Source organism: Rhinolophus ferrumequinum, chromosome 24 (genome assembly GCF_004115265.2).
Source record: "Rhinolophus ferrumequinum isolate MPI-CBG mRhiFer1 chromosome 24, mRhiFer1_v1.p, whole genome shotgun sequence".
Taxonomy (NCBI): Eukaryota; Metazoa; Chordata; class Mammalia; order Chiroptera; family Rhinolophidae; genus Rhinolophus; species Rhinolophus ferrumequinum.
This window is the reverse complement of record NC_046307.1, coordinates 2,207,762-2,228,832: the sequence shown is the minus strand read 5'-3', so window position 1 is coordinate 2,228,832 and position 21,071 is coordinate 2,207,762. Positions and strand designations below refer to the sequence as shown.

Below are 21,071 nucleotides of genomic sequence, written 5' to 3'. Positions count from 1 at the left end.
AGCTGTGGCTAGTTGGCCGTCAGCTGTAACCTTTGAGCCATGGGCCACTAATATAACTGCCACGGCTGCGCTGGGAGGGGAGTCGAGGGGCGTTGAGGACAGTTGTCGATCGGTTGGCAGAAAAGCAGACAGCAGGTCGCACGTCGTGTGAATCCAGCCTCCAGTGAGACTGTAGTGGTATGACTCCCCTACCTATGGCTCCGTGGGGGTTCCTTTTTGGCCTCACCACGTCCTGCGTTCTTATGTGGGGAGCGGGACCAGAGACCCCGCAGGCCGCCCCACATGACACAGAGAAAAGGACATGGGGACAAATTTCAATTCTAAATGGCGTAAAACAAGGCTATGTCCACGTCCTACTCTTCTCTCACCTTCACCTGAATAAATCAATACACCTTTTGTTTTAAGTGGTCGATTAAACGCTTGTGCTTTCTTTTGACCGATGTAAGACCCCATTACAATGATAGTACAAGTATTAAAATTACATAAGCTCACATGAACAAAGAGAATACAAAAAGGGACAGGGTAGCCAAGAGTACTTTGGCAAGAACACGGCGGTCGTACTTTGTTAAACAGGAAGCAGAGAGGGCTGCTTTGCACCCAAGTCGTCCACAAGGACTGAGCACTTGGCAGTAGTAGGTTTAAGGAGGAGGGGTGTGTGCAAAGAGGGAGAAGGGAAAACAGGAAGTTATTTTGGAAGTCCAGCTATAAACAATGAATCCTCACACCCATCCCAGATACAGAAAACTGCCAACAGATACCTGCTCACCAATCATGAGGAAAGAGGTTAGTTTTTGTCTTTTCTTAGTGACATTGACTGGGAAAGTCTGAGGTCTGAGGCAGGGGACAGGGTGAAGCATGAGGCTAGAAACAAGAAAACCTGCTGACAGTAAGATTAACTTGCCCCCTCACACATCCTTAGAATTCTGTAATCAGTCAACCACCAGTCAGATGTACAGGCAGATGAAGACATATTCAGACATGCAAAGACATGAAGCTCATCCCTTATGCTTCCTTTCTGAGTAAGCTTTAGGAGGATATGCTCCACAAAACTATGGATTAAATCAAGAAAGAATACGTGGGATCCAATAAACAATGCATTCAATCCAGGAAATTGAAGAAAAGATCCAGTTGGAAAGACATAGGCAATTTTAGAGAGCAAGCAGACCAAGTTGGAGGAGGTCCAAAGTCTCCAAATGGAGAAATACAGTATAAAAGTGAAATCAGTAGAAAAGATGGTAGATTCATATGATGAAACATCTGAAAAGAATTAAAGGCTGGTGGGAGTTAATGTAAGAAAATCCTTAAGGCAGTTAACTTAGGAAAAATACAATGCTGTGTAAAAATAAAAATCTTATTCTGGGTTCCGGCGCTGGGCAATATGGAGCAAGTAGACTCCATCCTGTCTCTCTCACTGAATGTTGCTTTAAACACGAACAGGAAGCATAAAATATCAATCTGAAGACTTTGGAGAATAAATGATAGCAGGCAGATTTGGGGAAAAGACTAAAATTTGAAATACTACAGAACTGGCAGCAAGTCCTTCTGCCCTTATTTCCCCTAGTCTGAGACCCAGATGGGGGCACCAGGGTGCAATCAGAGACAGCATCACAGGAAACCTCCTAGTTCTGGATCAAGATCAGGAAAGGGGATTCCTAAAGCTCAGAGAAAAGGGACACCCCCCATATTCCTTATTTTTTTCTTTGTTCTCTCATATCTCAGTCCCAGGCAGATTTGGGGAGGAAAAATAGGTGCTCCATTTGGACATGTTAAGACTGAAATCTTGATTAGACATCCAGGCGGAAATTTTGAGTAGGGTTATGAGTCTGGATTACACTGTAGCTGCCCATGCTAAGCAGGAAAAGTTGGGAGTCCTCAGTCCATAGATGGTATTTCAAAGTCATTCATTTGCATGACATCGCTATGGGAGTGACTGTAAAGAGAAAAGAGAAGAGGTCAAAAGGTAGAGTGGTAGGTTACTGCAACATTAAGTGTTCTGGAAGATGAGAAAGAACTAGCAGAAGACATTATTACCAAGGAATAGTAGGAAGTAAGAAATGGCGGCCTGGTAAAGGAGGAGGAAATCCAAGAAAATGTGTTGTTCTGAGAGCCAGGTAAATAGAGTCAGAAACTGTGTTAAATGCTCCTTATAAGTAATGTAAGAAGAGGATGGAGAAGTGACCATCCTGTTTAGCAAATATGTAGGGCACTGAATAACTTTGTCAACGGCAGTTTCAGTGGAGAAGTGGGGGCACCTGGCTGGATGGGTTTGACAGCAGAGGGTTCTATTTATAGGAAGGGGGAGGGCAAGTTTACTGAAACCAAAATCTCCTGGCTAAAGCAACTAAAAGACATAATAAAAATATTTTTAAAATTTTCATTGAAAGCCTGAAAAGATCGTTAAGAGATAGTAGGTTGAAATCTCAGTGTAAATGTAATCCTACAGAGGTAAGAGACTGACGTAACTGCTTTCTGCCTGATGGCATTTGAAGATGCAGGCAGATTTGAAAGTTGTTTTTTGACATCCTGCTGGGGCAATGTATACAGAGTTCAAAGGTCAAGATCAGCTCCTTGGGGAGCATCTAATGGGAGACTCTCCCTTTTTAGAGCTGGGACCTCTGAGGGCTACACACTTCAGGATTAGGAAGAAACCAGAAGTAAACTTGTCCCCCACCCCCACCCCCAGAGGACCCCAGATGCCTGTGCAGTTCAGAGCAAGAGAAAAGTGAGTCAAGTCCGACGACGTTACAGCCACATGCCAGCCCTCATGGGTACATGGAGCCAGATTCACATCCCCTGGGTGTTCCAAACTATCCCAGTCATAAATGTACGTCTTCCCAGAGTACTCCATGAGGCGCTTCACAAAAGCGAATGCAAGTCTTGCCTGGAAGAATACACCTTATCTGGGCTTAAGAATTCCTCTGACGTCATCATTCAAAGACAAGGAACAGCACAGCGTCAAAAGTATCTAATTATTCTTGAAGGAGATTTTGAGATAAGAAATTATTTTAGAAAAACATATAAATTAATTTTATTGTCAATATTTTAGGGTGAATCTATAGTTTTAAAAGTCATGTTATTATCAAGCTGTAATAATGCAAAGTACTGGTTTATATGTCACAGACAGACCAATGGGAGATAGTGGTCCAAATGTGTGTGAAATGTGGTAAAAGATAAAGATGGCAAAGGGTTGCTGAATTGTGAAACCAACAATCCTTGCTGAGCTGTCTTGCATAACAAGGACATTCCCTGAAAGGCTGGCCACAAGATCCTGTTCCTGCTGAAAGCAGGTAAGGATGCCTAAAAGAAACAAAGACTGACGCTGCTCAGTTATAATACTGATTTCTCCTCCCCAGAGAGAGCTTATACACCATTTTCTACTCATGTGATGTATGATAAAGCATGATCCCTTCTTCACCTGTGCTAGAATGACCTAGCCTCTTCATATAATGACCTGTCCCTTTTTGATGAATATGCATAACTAGTCCCAATAAAGGCAATTTCCCCTGTGAATTCAGAGAGATACTGCTTTTGGGAATTATCCCCAGGGTTCCCCTTAGTTGCTGCAAGCAATAAACTTTGCTTATATTCTATCTTGGTTGAGATTCATTGGCTTACACTGCCCAAGAGACGAACCCTCTGCATTCAGTAACATTGTGACATCTAGACAGCCATCTGGGAAAAAATTAAATTGATCCTATAATTTCATATCTTCCACCACAATGATTCCAAGGGATTAAACTTTTTAAAGTAAACAAAACAAACAAAAAAGAACTGGAAAAGAGTGAACAATTTAAAAAGTAATCTGGATATGGGTAAGCACTTTTTACCTATGGTTTAAAACTCGGAAGCATGAAAGAAAAGATTAATAAAATTTTGTATAACAATCAAAAGCTTTTGTTACAGACATCCCATTATGTACAGTCCAAACAACAAAGGACCAACTAATAAAATATATTTGCAAAAGCTACCAAGGCTAACTACCTTGTTATGGGAAGAGAACCTATAAATTGATTTCTAAAAACCAACGACCCTATAGAGATACAGTGGCATGTAAGAATATGAAAAGATGCCCAAACTAATTCATAGCAAGATAACTGCACTCTTGGCATGAGTTGAATAAATTCTGGGAGCTACTGTACAGTATGGTGACTATAGTTAACACTGTATCGTACTCCTGAAAGTTGCTATGAGAGTAGTTTTACTGTTCTCATCACAACAGCAGCAACACAGTGATTATGTGAGGTGAAGAATGTGTTAACTAACCTTATTGGGATAAACATTTCACACTCTACCTGTATCAAATCATCACATTGTGTATCTTAAAGTTACACAGTGTTATGTGTCAATTATATTTCAAAAAGGTGGGGGGAAACCCATTCTGAGACACAGTTTCATCAGATTGGCAAAGATCAGAGAGCTAATGACCATTCTGTGCTGGCAAGGTGTGGGGCATGGCCCCACCTCCCATGGCGGGTGCACACTAGTACCACCTCTACAAAGGGCGACATGACACTGTTTTTCTAAATTAAAAATTGCACACACCCTTTCAGCCCAACAACCCACTTCAGGGAGTTTTTCCTGCAGACATACTTGGCAAAGTATGAAATAGCATATATCCAAGGACATTAATTGCAGCATTTTTGCAATAATGAAGCAGCCTCACTGCACAACAATTTGGGACCACTGATTTAACTATATCAGGGTGCATCCATGCAATGGAATATTTTGCAGCCATTACACAAAATGAGGCAGTTCTACATTACTGTAATGAAGAGATCTTTGAAATTCATTGTTAAATAAAAGTAGCAAAATGCAGAACAATGTATCTGGAACTCTACCATCTGTGTTTTTAGAAAGGCGGACAGTGGCATATGTGTAGACTCTCTGGCAGGACACAGAGTCTGGTAACTGTTGTTGCCTTCGAGGACGGAATGGAAGGAGGCGGCTACTTTTCACTGCACGTGCTCTTGAGTTTGTACTGTTTGCTACCAAAGAGAAAAACAACATGGAAATCACTTTAAAAAGTTATCTGTCTGCAAATAACCCTAAGGGGATAAAGCAACCACAACTGCTCCCACCTCCTTTTCCTCCCCAAGATTTCCATTCAGGGTTACTGGCCCTGGGAATAGAAGAGCCCTTTATAACCCATAAGCCAGTTGAAGGCATTTTCCTCTGAAGAGATGTGTCATATCCTCTACAGACTTCAGCACACATTTGTTGGAAGTAATGAGCTTCACTTGTTTATTAATTTAACAGACATTTGTTGACACCACTATGTGCTCAACTTCAGCTGGACAATGAACTAAATTCTTGACATTGACTTTACAGCCTAGTTGGGGAACTAGACAAAGAGACAATGACAAACCAGTTTGGGGTGTCAGGAGCTACTGGCCGTTCTGGGTCTGCAGTTAAGGTGGGGAGATGAGGCTGGAGAGTCTACACGGGTTCAGTTGTGAATGGTCGAGAAGGCCTTGCTTTCCACCCTTGGCTGACAGCCACTGGAGGGTTTAAGCAGGTGAATGCCATGCCCGGATCTGTGGGGGTGGACAGATGGCTTGTGGCAGGGTGGGAGACGGGAGGGGACCAGAAAGAGTGGGGAGAAGCATGGGGCAATTCACCAGGGGGAATCTGGCACATTCCTGACCGTAAATATTTGTAACTGCTTTATTTTTCTTACCACATGGCTAGAAATTATAAAACAACATTAGGTAACATTTGTGTCAGAAAGCAACCCTATACTTTGGTTGAGGTATATTACTGAAATAAATGAGCAATTGAATTTTCGGTGGTTAAACAGTTTTTCCAACTTTGGAATTTCTTATTCATTGCAAGGAAAATTAACTGGGAAACAAACAATGGGGAATTTTTCCACCTTTTATACTCTGGTAAAAGTTACATGTTAATAAGAACTACTGTAGCTTGGAAGCTTGAAATACAAAACCTGACACCTAGCAATCGCTTCCTTTGCTTAAACCCAAACCAAAGCTCACTGTGCGGGCATCTCCTACAGCATCCTACAGCATCTCATCCTGCTCCTGTGGGCCCGGCCCTCTGGGTCCCACCCACACCACTGCAAAGGCTCTAAACCAGTGCAAGCTAGTTCCTGCCCGAGCTTTTCCCATGCTCTCCACTCTGTCCGGAACACCCAGACCTCTGCCTGTCTCACTCTTCTATCCTGTGTTTTTGTCATCAATTCATTCCTCAGTGAGGCCTGCTCCAACCACATAATTTCAAACTGGACCCGACACTCTGTCATAGTATTCCATTCTATTTATTCATTCCACATATTACAATTACTTGCTAATTGTTTGTTCCCTTTTATAACATCCATCTCCCCAATTTAAAGTTCATGAAAGCAGTAACTATATACATATATAACCATTGTATACTACATTTGGCAGAAGTTATTAAACAAATGGCTATTGCCCTTCTGTTTCTCTGGCCACTAGCCTGAGATTTCCTCTTTTGTAACACTTACAGAAGGGGCATTCTTAGCAATAACTCTCTTATTTGTCCTGGGTCCAAGGACTGGCCATAGTTACAATAGGCTATGCCCATGAGATGTCCTGGGGCTCAGATATTTGTCTGTGAACACATTCTTGCACTCTTGGGTTAGAAAGGCATCCTGAACTCCTCCCACCTTGCCAATCCAGAGCAGAAGACTTTCTTGGGGAAGAAGTGCATGGTTACAAGACTGGGGACTTGCCACATCAGCCCCACCCCAAAGTCTCCTGTCAAATAGCTCTCTAGGGTGGTCTAGAATGCATCAGAAATGAGGTGGCCTCGTGTGGTAGGTAGGCACGTGTGCTCTGTAGCTACACTGCCTGGGTCAAGTCCTTCATGCACCACTTACTAGCTATGCGACTTCTGACAAGTTTCTTAATTGTCAATCCATGGTCATTGACAACAATTCAATGCCAACAGGAATCCCCATTTGGGGTGTGGTGAAGGAGCAGGTTTATTCAGTGCAAACAGCTCAGTTGTGATACAGCACAGCTATGGAACAGCTCAAATATTACAGTTCAACTAAGAATCAGCACAGCTATGGAACACCATGGCTGTAAGGTGGCTCTGGGCAAGAGGAGGCCCTTGGGCGAAGCCCCTCTCCAGTTAGACAGCTCTGCTCTGTTCCCAGAAATCTTCAGTGTTTCAACTCCAGCTGGGGAAACAGTTTTCAGTCTTCCCTGGAAAGGGAAAGTGCCCTCCCCTGGGCTGGGGTGTGGGTGTGGACTTATAGAGAAGTCCCTGATTGGCCTATTCTCATGCAAATGAGGACTCCACATCTTCAGTTTGATTGGTCCAAAAAGCACTGCCCTGATTGGAGCTGCTCTGATTGGTCGGTGAAGATGCTAATGAGGGTATAGCTGCACAGCTCCGATTGGACGGGGAAAAGTCTCAGTCCTATTGGTTGAAATACAATTCCAGGAACTCCTTTAGAAAGGCTGGCTCAGATAGCAGGAACACAGAGCAGGCAGGCAGTTCAGTGTAGGCTTCTCTCTGAAGTGCATCTTATGTGAGAGGCCCCTGTTTAGCAATGGCTGCTAGGCTCTGTTTATAAATTTGAGCCCAATTAACTACAAGGAGCCCTTCTCAACAGGTACATTCATTCTCAGGATCAACAACACCTTTCTTCAACCTTCAAGAAGGGATAGTAGAAACAATCTCACATAATTTTAAGGATTAACTGAGTTAATCTATGCAGGGTGCTTACCCCAGTACCTGGCACAAGGTATGCCCTCAAATGTTCTGCCAGGAAGGGGGACACCGCCTGAACACTGTGGTTTCTAGGGCCAGCTAGGTTTGGATGGCCATGTGGGGAGATTGGCCATAAACAGATAAAAATACTTGGAAGCATGATTTCTGACATGTCTTAGTGATATCTGATTAGGTAGCAGGGAGCACAAATGTAATTTGTACATCTTAGAATACTGGGTACTTTTCTCATTTATTTTCAGAAAGATGATGAATCATTTTTATGGCTTTTTTTTTTTTAAGGACAGTTATGTGTGGTGTACAGCACAACACAGAGCACAGGGACGGTACATCTGCATGACCAAATCCTGGCACTTGCAGAGAATGACCATTAGCACAATCTTTGAGTGATGAGAAACATTCAAGCTTTGTATTTCTTTTCCCTTTACAAGCTGGTATAAAAATATTAAAAGTAAAAATATTACCAAAATATATATTTAGCAGGAGTTGAGGATGGCCAAGCTGGAAACCTTTCCACTGCAGGTGGGAGTTTTGTTCCCACATTATCCTGCTAGCCAATACAGTAGTTTATGGGAGGGCAGCACAAAGTGCAAAAGGAAAAAGGAAGGGAAGGAGAGGAACTGGAGAGCTGGAGGCTACCTGTTCTTAAATTTGTGTTTAAGGGAATTGTTTTCTTAACCTAAGACATTCATGCAGTTTAGGGCTAATTTGTTCCAAGCCTGGGGCTCGGGCACAGTACCCTGTAAGACCGAGTCTGCTGCAAGGCCAAGGTACCATTTTATAAGCAGTTGCTGAATATGGAGGAAGGCAACATCCTAGGGTGAATCCTCTGCCAAAGCTAGGCCAACTCAGCTGGACAGGGAGAACCCAGGCACAAAGTCAATCAGCTGGAGATGAGTAAGACCTGACAAGAGAGGACTAGATGAATTAAAAAGGGGAAACTTGGAGCAATTTTTTTCTCCTTAAGAGCAGTTTCAGTGACTGTTCATGGGAGCCCATAGACACTGAAGAATGTACCGAAGCTTAGATGCTAATCCTCTACTCAAACCTTCCCCCGGCAGAGTGCAGTTGGCATTTCCAAAGTACACGAGCAGAGCCCTGGGGGCAGTGGGGAGTCTATTTCTCCGGCCCACAGATTAGCTGGAGTTGAGGGGTTGGGGAGATGGCTGATGCAAGTCCAGCAGTTCCTCTGCCACATGCAGATTCATCGTCTGGAGACGGCAGTCGTGGGTGTGCCGGGAAGTTTTCCGCACGATGTGGGGCAAGTAGTGGGAGATGGGCTGGATGTGCTGAGGATGATGGCTTATCCCCGCTCAGACTCTAACCTGACGGGTGGTCCCAGCGCTCTTCACCCGTCCCAGTCAGTGTCTGCGTAGCCAATCAGCAAGACTAGGAAACTGAGGTACAGAGCAAACTATTCTTCCCAGGAATTTCTCATGTCTTCAACACTCCCTAGTGATCTAGTGGTTAGGATTCGGCACTCTCTCTAATGTCACTGGCTGAGGGTGGGGTAGAGAAAAGTCCCTCTCAATAGCTGCTGAAATCTTGTCTAACACCTTGCAGATCAGTTGGCAGAAGAGAAGGTAGCTGAGGAACTCTATCTCAAGGTTCTCAAAAATGCACTTTTAGGGCGTGAGCCAAAGGTGATGCTCGGGCAGGTCAGACTGCCTGGGCAGAGCCATACTGCTTCAGACTAGAAAAGTGCAGAATAGCACCCATGCAAATGCTGACTCCCTCAGTTGAGACGTTCATACAATAAGGTGCCAATCAGATGGCAGACTTTAATGGAGCCACTGCTAAAGGCTGGTTAAACAGGATTACCATAAACACATCCAGGTGGCCTGGGCAAATCTAATAGGCTACTTATTTACTTTTTGCCTCCCAGACAGAGATGAGTGAATAGGCATTTCAGAGGTCTAATTTCATTAAGACCCAAGCCTGACAGGAGATGGGTCAGGGAGAGGACTGCACTAATCGTGGCAGAGGAGCTGCTGGAGATGTCACTGGGAAGAATGAGGCTCGCGGTGGCAGCAGGTCTTGGCCCTAGCTCAACAGCAGGCACACATCGAGTGGTGGTAGCTCTCACTAAAAACAAACAAAATGAGCAACAAACTCAGTTTAGAAAAGTGTTTCTCAGGGATCCAAGGTAAGGGGGTGAGAGCTGGGACCAGACAAGCCATACGGATAGTACGGAGGACAGAGAGCATCTTCTCTAGTTTATTGTGGAATCTGGGGTCGCCAGCCACTTGAGGCTGCAGAGAAACATGTCCAGGGCACAGTTAGTCCCAAGTAACCCTTTGAAATGCTGCTTTACCTGCCGCTTAACAGGGAGAAAGTATAAGTCACTGCTTACCTAACAGGAGAGGCCTACAGGTGACCTTTATTAAATGGAAGCCAAATTTAGAAAACTTGGGCGCTAAGGCTGCAGGAAGCTTCACATCTATGCTTAACCTGGAGTCCACTGATCCCACCATGACATAGAATATCCTCTTCTGTAACCTGGAGCTGAGGTGCAGCATTCATAGGGGCCAGCAGGTTGCCCAACGTGATGCAGAACACTTCCACAGAAAACCAACCTGCCACTTTGCTCCCCAGAATGATAGTTTACTTGCTCTTCCATCTTCACGACGTGGAATGTTCCAGCTTGAAATAGTGAGGGCTCCTCATTCTCTGTGGTGGGGAAGGGGAGAGTGCCACCAGAGGCTGTGTGTGTGAAGACATACAGATGTTATTTCATCTCTCTGATTTCTATTGATGGCATTGAAGGATTAAAGATGGAGAAGTAACTATACCTGCAGAACCAGAGTGTCACACAAACTTCTGGGCACAGACACAGCCCCTGCCAGAGAATGTCATGGTGCTGGTTGACCACTTCCTGACTCATGGAATTAGTCAACATATTGTTCAACACTGTCAGAATGGGACAGACTTTAAGTAGTGAAATACCTACATGGAGGAGAGGAAGTGGCCACTTTCAAATGCAAAACCAGAAATACAAAGCTCTCTGCTTTTCCTGTTAATACTTTCAGAAAACTGGACAAAGGCAGGGCAACCAGGATGCAGTTCAATATTCTGGCAGTAACAAATATACTCTAATGAAGGGGCCAGTGAGGGCCACCCAGCTGCGGGTAAGTGGGTCAGAGCCCTCTGAGAACTGGCCATGGGGCGCCAACCTCTCATGTCAGTTGCACATCAGGAAATCGCAAGTCGCAGAAGTGGAGGTGACCTAAGCCACCACGAGGTGGCTGGGATTGTCACATCTGAGCCTGAGCATGCCCCTGCCTGCTGTATGTAGACTTACTGCAAGACAGAAGGGTAACGGTCACACAGACCAAGCCCTTACTTTAGGTATCACCCCAGGGTCAGAGTCAAGCTGAGGCCCAGAGGAACTGGGTAACTCAAGAATTTTGATTAATATCTGCTTCCCAGGCAGAGGTCCTGAGTTCTGAAAGCTGCATTTGGGTGCGATATCCACAATCGTGGACTGTGTATGAAGTAGGATCACCACATCCCCCAAGGGCAAATGGGGTGGTAATAAGTGACACGATGTTTACCAGTTTGGAGCTGCTAAATCAAGAGGGACACACCATTCAAATGAATCGTCTAAGATGGACAAGACAGGTAGGAAGCCAGTGGACACACAGGCCAGTGAGATATGACGAGATGGATGGAAGCAGAAGATAGGGAGCATAATTTAAGTCCTGGGCCGATGCACGAGTGAATGCATTTTCTTTACTCCAGGTGTCAGCAGTGCAGACGAGAACAAAAAGTTCTACTGAAGGCAGGAACCCTCTGATATAAGAGAATCAGTAGAGTGAAATGCTTGTAGACCATTTACTTACTTTCTTGTTACTTTGCTCTCAACCTTAATTTTTACACTTTTATAATTTCTCTTAATAGTCAAAAGGTAAATTTTGTTTACTGATTTTTATGTTGTTAATGAAGCTCCGTTTTGGTTCTGATACTTGGTAATTTAAACTGCACAGTACTGCTATTCAGCTGAGGCAATTCTGAACTATGAATAGTGTTTGACATTCTTAAATTTCAACACCCACAATACTCTAAAGCTTGCCTCTCAGTAAATAAAATGACTATCTTATGTAAACATTCATGGTTATTCATTCTCTAGAATGGATTCTCTTCTATTCAATAGTTAATATACTCAGTCTCAAAGCTCTTTTTAAAAACTGCAAACATCACTTTTCTCCAATATGATGTCTCTGATGCTGAATGAGGTTTGCAGTCTGGTTGAAGGCTTTCCCACATTTATTACACTTATAGGGTTTCTCTCCTGTGTGAATCCTCTGATGTTGAGTAAGGTGTGTGCTTCGGATAAAGGCTTTCCCACAGATTTTACATTTGTAAGGTTTTTCTCTAGTATGAATTCTCTTATGTTGAGTAAGGGCTGAATGGTCACTGAAGGCTTTTTCACATATATTACACGTATATGGTTTTTCACCAGTATGAATTCTCTGATGTTGGGCTAGGGCTGATTGGTCCCTGAAGGCTTTCTCACACAAACCACATCTGTAAGGTTTCTCTCCAGTATGAATTTTCCGATGTCGAGCAAAGGATGAATTATCTCTAAAGGCTTTCCCACACTCATTACACTTATAAGGTTTTTCTCCAGTATGAATTCTCTGATGTTCAGTGAGGGAAGAGTTCACTCTGAAGGCCTTTCCACACTCATTACATTCAAAGGGCTTCTCTCCGGTGTGAATTCTCTGATGCTGAAGAAAACTTGTACTCTGATTGAAGGCTTTCCCACATTCGTTACATTTATAGGGCTTCTCTCCACTGTGAATATTCTGGTGTTTGGTAAGATGTGCCCTGCACACAAAGGCTTTGTCACATATGTTACATTTAAAAGGTTTTTCTCCAGTATGTATTCTATGATGGTGGGCAAGGTGTATGTTTCGGATAAAAGCTTTTCCACATAAGTTGCATTCAAAAGGTTTCTCTCCAGTGTGAATTTTCTGGTGATAAGTAAGTGAGGAGCTCACTGAGAAGGCCTTGCCACATTCCTTACATTCATACGGCTTCTCCCCAGTGTGAATTCTTTGGTGATGGATGAGGTGTGTACTCTGGTGAAAGGCTTTCCCACATTCTCTACATTCATATCGTTTCTCTTTAATAACAGTTTTCCGATTTGCACTAATCTTTTCAGTATGAATTTTCTGATGTTTATTAAGGGTGGAACACTTAGTGAAGACTTTTCCACACTCACTACACTCAAAGGCTTTTTTGCTAGTTTGAAATTGAAATCCCTGACTTTGAACAAAAGATGAGCTCATGGCACAGCGCTTCCTAGATTCATCACATTCCCGGTCTTTACCCGCAGATGATATTTTTTGATGAGCGAGCACTACTTGCTGCAACTTTATCTCCTGGCTTCCATGCTGCCATTCCAACTGGTTATCATATTTCCAGTGACTATCTCTAGTGAATCTTTCCTTTATCATCCACTGACCCAGGTCTTCTTCAGGAATATCTGCCTTGAGAGTAGATTTCTTACTCATAGGGGTAGTCATCCAGTCTGAAAAACATCAAAAATAAAAATGTCTATTTTATCCTAGTAAAACATCTAGTTGGGATTAGAAGGTGAGCCTGTTTATAATGCTAATAAAGAGGTTGCAGTTTTGAAGATTTCTTGAAGTGAAAAAAGCAAAGGGGAAGAGAGGTGAACAGAGGACACAACCGGAAGAGACTGATCAAATGTATAATGTATGAAGCAGAAGACCTTGGGACCTTGCGTTCAGAAGTCACAGGCCTGGGTTGGGATCCTGAGTATAATAGTTATTTTATTTGTGATTAGAGAAGTTACCTGACTTTCCAAGCCTAAAAAACAAAACAAAAACCTATGCAGACACACTATGCTAACATAAGAAAAAATGTGCTTTGTTTATTTTAGTGATATGGTCTTAAAAATAATCCAGGTGTGACCTTAAGAAACCATTGAAACTAGAGGTAATACTTGGAAGAAAAAATTCAGTTCCAGAGTAACTACTAAAACCAACATTTTAATATTTTATACACTCATTTAAGCATTCAGATGGATAATAAAAAGTTAGGCTACTATTAATGCTGTGTGAAAGACCTCCTAACATTGATGAGGAAGCAATGTCTTCAACCTATATGAATAATGTGACATCTATATGAGGAAAACGTACTATGAGGATGTATATGTGAGCACAGAAAATCAGGAATAAAGCAGCAAATCTGCCAGGATATGCCCACTATGTCTCAGAGGACAAGGCCCTGAATCTAGGAAAAGGAGAATACTAGTCACTAGAATGGGACTCTGCTACTGGGATAGGAACAACAGTCCCAAGATGAATTATCAGACAAAATTATTCCTCTCTCCAAACACAAATTTCACACTTACTCAACTGCTGTCTCACTTGGTACCTTTCATGGGTACTTTGATATTAACAAGTAGAGTTCTAGATCGCATATTAGTTTTCCATACGTATTTGTGAATAGCTGCCTTTTATGTTAAGTCTATTTAAGACTATACTAAGAAATACAATAATAAGAACTAACTACTGAACACACATGATGAAGATTCCTCGGAAATCCTATCAAGAACAAGTCTCCCTCATTATGTTTTTTTTCCTACTCACTCCAGAAAATCTACAAAGAGCTATAGTCAAATAAATAAATAAATAAATAAATAAATAAATAAATAAATAAATAAATAAATAAATAAATAAACGCCTTAAAACTTATCTGGAAAAGAAAGTTAAATGGGTGCATTTTAAGGCTAAAGTCCCGGTGGGCTCAGAAAAACATACTGTTGCTCAAAACAAAGAATGGTCAAAGTTAAACACCATTATTGCCAAATCTCAGAATCCTAAGGACTGACTTTCACTTCCAGACTCATAGAGTAGCCTGTGGCAGACAAACATTTCTGCGGAAAACAACAGGAAAATCTGAAGTTGAAAAAAAAAATCTGTCTAAAGGCATCAGATGACACCTGAGGCCAACTTGCTAGTCCAATTTTTGGGAGAGAAGGGATATACAGAGGTGATCCCAACATTTAGTTGTTTTTATATCATAGAATTTGCTGAATTCTTAAGCTTCTCAGACAAGATTCAGAATTTTCTATAGTCTTATGGCATTGTGGAGCCAAAAAGTGGAGTTCAGGACCTTCCAAGGAAGGATGGGGCAGTCATAGTAAACATGTGAGGCTCTCATTTGGGACTCAAATATTTACATTATAAGGATCACAGAGGAGAAGAAAGAGAGAAAGATACGGAAATTTATTTAAGGAAATAATGGTTGAAAATTTTCCTAACCTGAGAAAGGAAACAGAAATCCAGGTCCAGGAAGCACAGAGTTCCACAAGATGAACCTAAAGAGACTCACACTAAGACATATTGTAATTAAAATGGCAAAAGTTAAAGAGACAACCTTGAAGCAAGCAAGAGGAAAACAACTAGTTATATACAAAAGAAACCCCATAAGCCGATCAGCTGATTTCTCAGCAGCAACTTTACAGGCCAGAAGAGGACAGGACATCTTTAAAGTGCTGGAAGAACCTACAACCTAGACTACTACACCTGGCAAGATTATCATTCAGAATTGAAAGACAGATAAAGAGTTTCTTGGACAAGCGCAAACTAAAGGAGTTCACCACTATTAAACCAGTTTTATAAGAAATGTTAAAGGGTTTTCTTTAAGCAGAAAAGGTAAGTCTATAACCAGAAATAAGAAAATATGAGAAAGGAAAAACATCTCACAGGTAACGCCAAATATTTAATAAATACAGAAATTCAGACATTTAAAAAAGCTACTATAAAGATCAAAAGTGGGCCGGCCCGGTGGCTCAAGTGGTTAGAGCTCCATGCTCCTAACTCCGAAGGCTGCCGGTTCGGTTCCCACATGGGCCAGTGGGCTCTCAACCACAAGCTTGCCGGTTCATCTCCTCAAGTCCCGCAAGGGATGGTGGGCTGTGCCCCCTGCAACTAAAATTGAACACAGCATCTTGAACTGAGCTGCCGCTGAGCTCCCTGATGGCTCAGTTGGTTGGGATGGGTCCTCTCAACCACAAGGTTGCCGGTTTGACTCCTGCAAGGGATGGTGGGCTGCGCCCCCTGCAACTAGAAAATGGCAACTGGACCTGGAGCTGAGCTACGCCCTCCACAACTAAGACTGAAAGGACAACAACTTGAAGCTGAATGGCACCCTCCACAACTAAGATTGAAAGGACAACAACTTGACTTGGGAAAAAAAAAAAAGGCCTGGAAGTATACACTGTTCCCCAATAAAGTCCTGTTCCCCTTCCCCAATAAAATCTTTAAAAAAAAAAAAAAGGTCAAAAGAAAAATGTATCAAACTTGATTCAAACTAAAATAAGTAGTTAGGAGACACACCACACAAAGAGATATAATACATGATATCAATAACTTAAAGCAAGGAGTGGGGAGTTAAAATGCAATCCTAACAGAATATATTCAAACTTACATGCCTAACAGCTTAAAATAGACTGCTAGAAATACAGAATGATATACATAAACTTTATGGGAACTACAAACCAAAAAACATAAAAGATGTACAAAGAATAAAGAGAAAGGAACCCAAACAAAACACTAAAGAAAACCAGCAAACCACACACACAAAAAGAGATCAAGAGAAGAAAGGAACAGAGGAGAATTATAAAAACAATCAACAAAATGACATACTTATCAATAATTTCTTTAAGTGTAAATGGATTAAATGCTCCAATAAAAAGACATAGGGTGGCAGAATGGATTAAAAAAAAGAAAAGACCCATCTATATAGTATCTATAAGAGACTCACTTCAAACAGAAAGACATATACAGAGTTAAAGTGAAGGGATGGAAAAAGGTATTCCATGCAAATAGAAACAAAACGAAAGCTAGGATAGCAATACTCATATCAGACAAAATAGACTTTAAAACATAAAATGTAAAAAAAAAGACAAAGAAGGACATTACATAATTATAAAGGGATCAGCTGAAGAAAAGGATATAACAAATGTAAATATCTATGTACCCAACATAGGAGCACCTAAACATATAAAGCAATTATTAATGGACATAAGGGGAGAAAATCCACAGTAACACAGTAATAGTTGGGGAATTTAACACTCCATTCATATCAATTAATAGATCATGTAGACAGAAAATTAATAAGTAAACACATTATATCAGATTCACTTAATAGATATTTTAAACAGTTCAACCCCAAACTGCAGAATACATATTTTATTCAAGTGCACATAAAACATTCTTCAGAATGGATCATATACCAGGCCACAAAACAAGCCTCAATAAATTCAAAAAGACTGAAATCATACCAAGCATCTTTTCCAAGTACAATGGCATGAAAACTAGAAATCAACTACAGGAAGAAAACTGAAAAAAACACAGATGGGGGAGATTAAATAACATGCTACTAAACCACCAATGGATCAAAGAGGAACTCGAACAGGAAATCAAAAACTATCTTGAAACAAGTGAAACTGAAAATACAATATTTCAAGTACGAGATGCAGTAAAAGCAGTTCAAAGAGGGAAAAGAGAGACTAAATAAATAAAATCATAAATGAAAGAGGAGAAGTTACAACAGATATCACAGAAATACAAAGAATCGTTATCAAATATTCTGAACAATTACATGTCCACAAATTTGACAACCAAGAAGAAAAGGTATGATAAATTTCTATAAGTATGTAACCTTTCAAGACTGAACCAGGTAGAAATACAAAATCTAAACAGATCAATTTCTAGCAATGAAATTGAAGCAGTAATCAAAAGACTTCCAACAAACAAAAGTCCAGGACCAGACAGCTTCACAGGTGAATTCTACCAAACATTCAAATAAGAAATAATACCACTCCCCTTCTTAAGCTATTTCAAAAAAATTGAGGAGGAAGGAATACTTTCAAACTCATTCTATGAAGCCAACATTGCCCAATACCAAAATCAAACAAAGACATTACCAAAAATAAAAAATAAATAAAAAATAAAAAACAGAAAAGAAAAGAATAAAGAAAAAGAAAATTACAGGGCAATATCTTGATGAACATAGAGGCAAAAATTTTCAACAAAATATTAGCAAACTGGATTCAACAATACATCAAAAGGATTATACACCAAAACCAAGCGGGATTCATCCTAAGGATGCAAAGATGGTTCAACATCCACAATTCAGTCAATGTGATACATCACAATAAAATAAAAGATAAAAACCATATGAACACTTCAATAGATGCAGAAAAAGCATTTGACAAACCTCAACATCCTTTTATACTAAAAACTCTTAACAAAGCGGTAATTAAAGGAACATATCTCAACACAATACAGGCTATATATTACACTCAATGGTGAAAAGCTGAAAGGTTTTCCACTAAAATCAAGAACAAAACAAGGATTTCATACTCAATGGTGAAAAGCTGAAAGGTTTTCCACTAAAATCAAGAACAAAACAAGGATTCCCACTACCACCACTTCTATTCAACATATTATTAGAAGTCCTAGCCACAGCAGACAAGAAAAAGAAATAAAAGGCATCCAAATTAGAAAGAAGTAGAACTCTTATTATTTACAGATGACATGATACTATATATAGTAAACCCTAAACACTCCACCAAGAAACTATTAGAACTAATACATGAATTCAGTAAAGTTGTGGGATACAGAATCAATATAAGAAATCTGTTGTGTTTCTATATATCAATAATGGATGATCAGAAGGAAAAATTAAGAAAAAAATCCCATTTGCAATTGCATTAACATGCATAAAATACCTAGGGACAAATTTAATCAAGGAGGTGAAAGACCCATACTCTGAAAACTAAGATATTGAAAAAAAGAAATTGAAGAGGACACAAATAAATGGAGGCATATACTGTGCTCATGGATTGGAAGGATTAATACACAGAGTCAATGCAATCCTATTAAAATACCAATGGCCTTCTTCTCAGAATTAGAACTAATTCTAAAATTTATATGGTACCATAAAAGACCCCAAATAGCCAAAGAAATCCTGAGGAAGAACAAAGTGGGAGGTATCACACTCCCTGATATCAAACTATACTACACGGCTACACTAATCAAAACAGTATGGTACTGGCATAAAAACAGATATATCAATCAATGGAATAGAGAGCCCACAAATAGATCCACACTTATATGGTCAATTAATCTATGATGAAGGAGGTGGGGGGGGAAAGACAGTCTCTTCCATAAGTGGTGTTGGGAAAAGTGGACAGATACATGCAAAAAAAATGAAATTGGATCCTTTTCTTACACCATATACAAAAATAAACTCAAAATGAATTAAAGACTTAAATGTAAGACCCAAAATGATAAAACTTCTTGAAGAAAATGTAGGCCATAAACTCTTTGACATTGCTCTTGGCAATATCCTTTAGGCTCTGTCTCCTAAGGCAAGGGCAACAAAAGAGAAAATAAACAAATGGGACTATATCAAACTAAAAAGTTTTTGCACAGCAAAAGAAACCATCAACAACACAAAAAGACAACCTACTGAATGGGAGAAGATATTCACCAATGATACATCTAGTAAGGGCTTAATATCCAAAATATATAAGGAACTCATACAACTTAACACCAGAAAAATTAACAATCTGATTTAAAAAATGGGCAGAAGACCTGAATAGACATTTCTCCAAAGAGGGCATACAGATGGCCAATGGACATATGAAATGATGCCCAACATCATTAATCATCAGGGAAATACAAATAAAACAAGATATCACCTGACACCTATAAAATGGCTATCACCAATAAATCAACAAACAACAAATGCTGGAGAGGATGTCGAGAAAAGGGAACTCTTGTGCTGGGTTGATGGGATTGTAAACTGGTGCAGCCACTATGGAAAACAGTATGGAGGTTCCTCAAAAACTTAAAAACAGAGCTGCCATTATGATTCAGTGTTCCACTTCTGGGTATTTATCTGAAGAAAACAAAAACAGTAATTTGAAAACAAAAACAGTAATTTGAAAAGATAACCCCTATGTTAATTGCAGCATTACTAGTAATACCCATGATATGGAAGCAACCTAGATGTCCATCAATAGGTAAATGGATAAAGATGTGGTGTATATATACCACATTTATTCAGCAATAAAAAAGAATGAAATCTTGTCACTTGTGACAGATGGATGACCTAGAAGGTCTTATGCTAAGTGAAATAAGTCAGAGAAAGACAAATACCGTATTATTTCACTTATATGTGAAATCTAATAAAAGCAAAATGAATGAATAAACAAAACCGAAACAGACCCATAGATATAGAGAACAAGCTGATGGTTGCCAAAGGGGAGATGAGAATTTAAAAAAGGAAAAAAAAAGTAATATTTATTTTATGATATATTTTATTTATTTATGATATATTTTATGTTAGGGATTCTCAACCTTCACCAAAGAGGGCCATTAGTTTGTAGCGGGTAGAATAATATCATCATGTGACCTTGATCTCTCTCTCTTGAATTTGGAAACTTCAAAACTGAAAGAGCAGCACAATACCCAAGTCTATCAGAGCTATGGGGACTCCTTCTCTGTTGGGTTATACATCATATGAAGGGGTGTGGGCAAGATAAGAAATATGACTACACCCTCCTTGGGTATCCAAGAGAAAAGTGGTGACATCTTGATTTCTTTCTGGTGAAGAGTCCCAAATTTGAAGTCTCACTGTATGAAAGTGCCAAGAAGATATACAAACACAGCCACAAAACAAATACTGCGATAAATTGAGGCAGAAACTAGCCTATGGTACTAAGGCAGGAAGGGAAAAAAAGCATCAGGAAAGTACAGCTTGCTACATGAAAAAAAAAATGAAATTCAAAAGAATGAGAAGAAGAGAGACCTCAGAAATTTAACTTTCTGCCTTGGACCAAAAGTCTATTTTGTAGCTTAGAAACTCCTTTTCTTTGGACTTCAAAAACTGGACTGCTGACAACTAAGGACATGTAGAAGAAGCCACCTCGAGACTGGTAGGAGGGGCAGAGACACAGAACAGGCTGGTCCCATACCCGCATGTGACCATTAAAAATCAGGAGGGATATCTCGGCTGTGGAGGTCCCCCCCAAGGAGCGAGAGGTCCCAGTCCCACCCCAGCTCAGGGTTCCAGTGCTGGGGAGAGAAGTCCCCATCATTTCTGGTTGTGAAAAGCAGCAGAGATTGTGACTGAGTGAGAAAGAGGATGGCTTTACTCCCAGGCACTCCTCTTAAAGGGCCCACACATGGACTTACTCACTGACTGAATCACTGGCTCTGAGGTCCAGCACTGGGGCAGCAGCTGGAAAGGCAGCAGGGACATTATAGTGGGGAACTGAATTGTCTGGCTTGGAGCGGGGGCTAGAG

The 21,071-nt window shown here is 40.7% G+C and overlaps 1 protein-coding gene across 3 annotated transcripts in view; it reads right to left on the bottom strand.

Moving 5' to 3' along the window:
- Positions 1-5,383: 5,383 nt before the first annotated feature.
- The window catches only part of ZNF454 (zinc finger protein 454), a 34,899-nt gene continuing 19,211 nt past the window's right edge, over positions 5,384-21,071 (bottom strand). For all 3 annotated transcript variants that reach the window (XM_033096182.1, XM_033096184.1, XM_033096183.1), the window contains one exon: positions 5,384-13,249. In XM_033096182.1, coding sequence (XP_032952073.1) covers positions 11,910-13,249 — 1,340 coding nt within the window. In that variant the 3' untranslated portion in view covers positions 5,384-11,909. The remainder of the gene's footprint in view (positions 13,250-21,071) is intronic.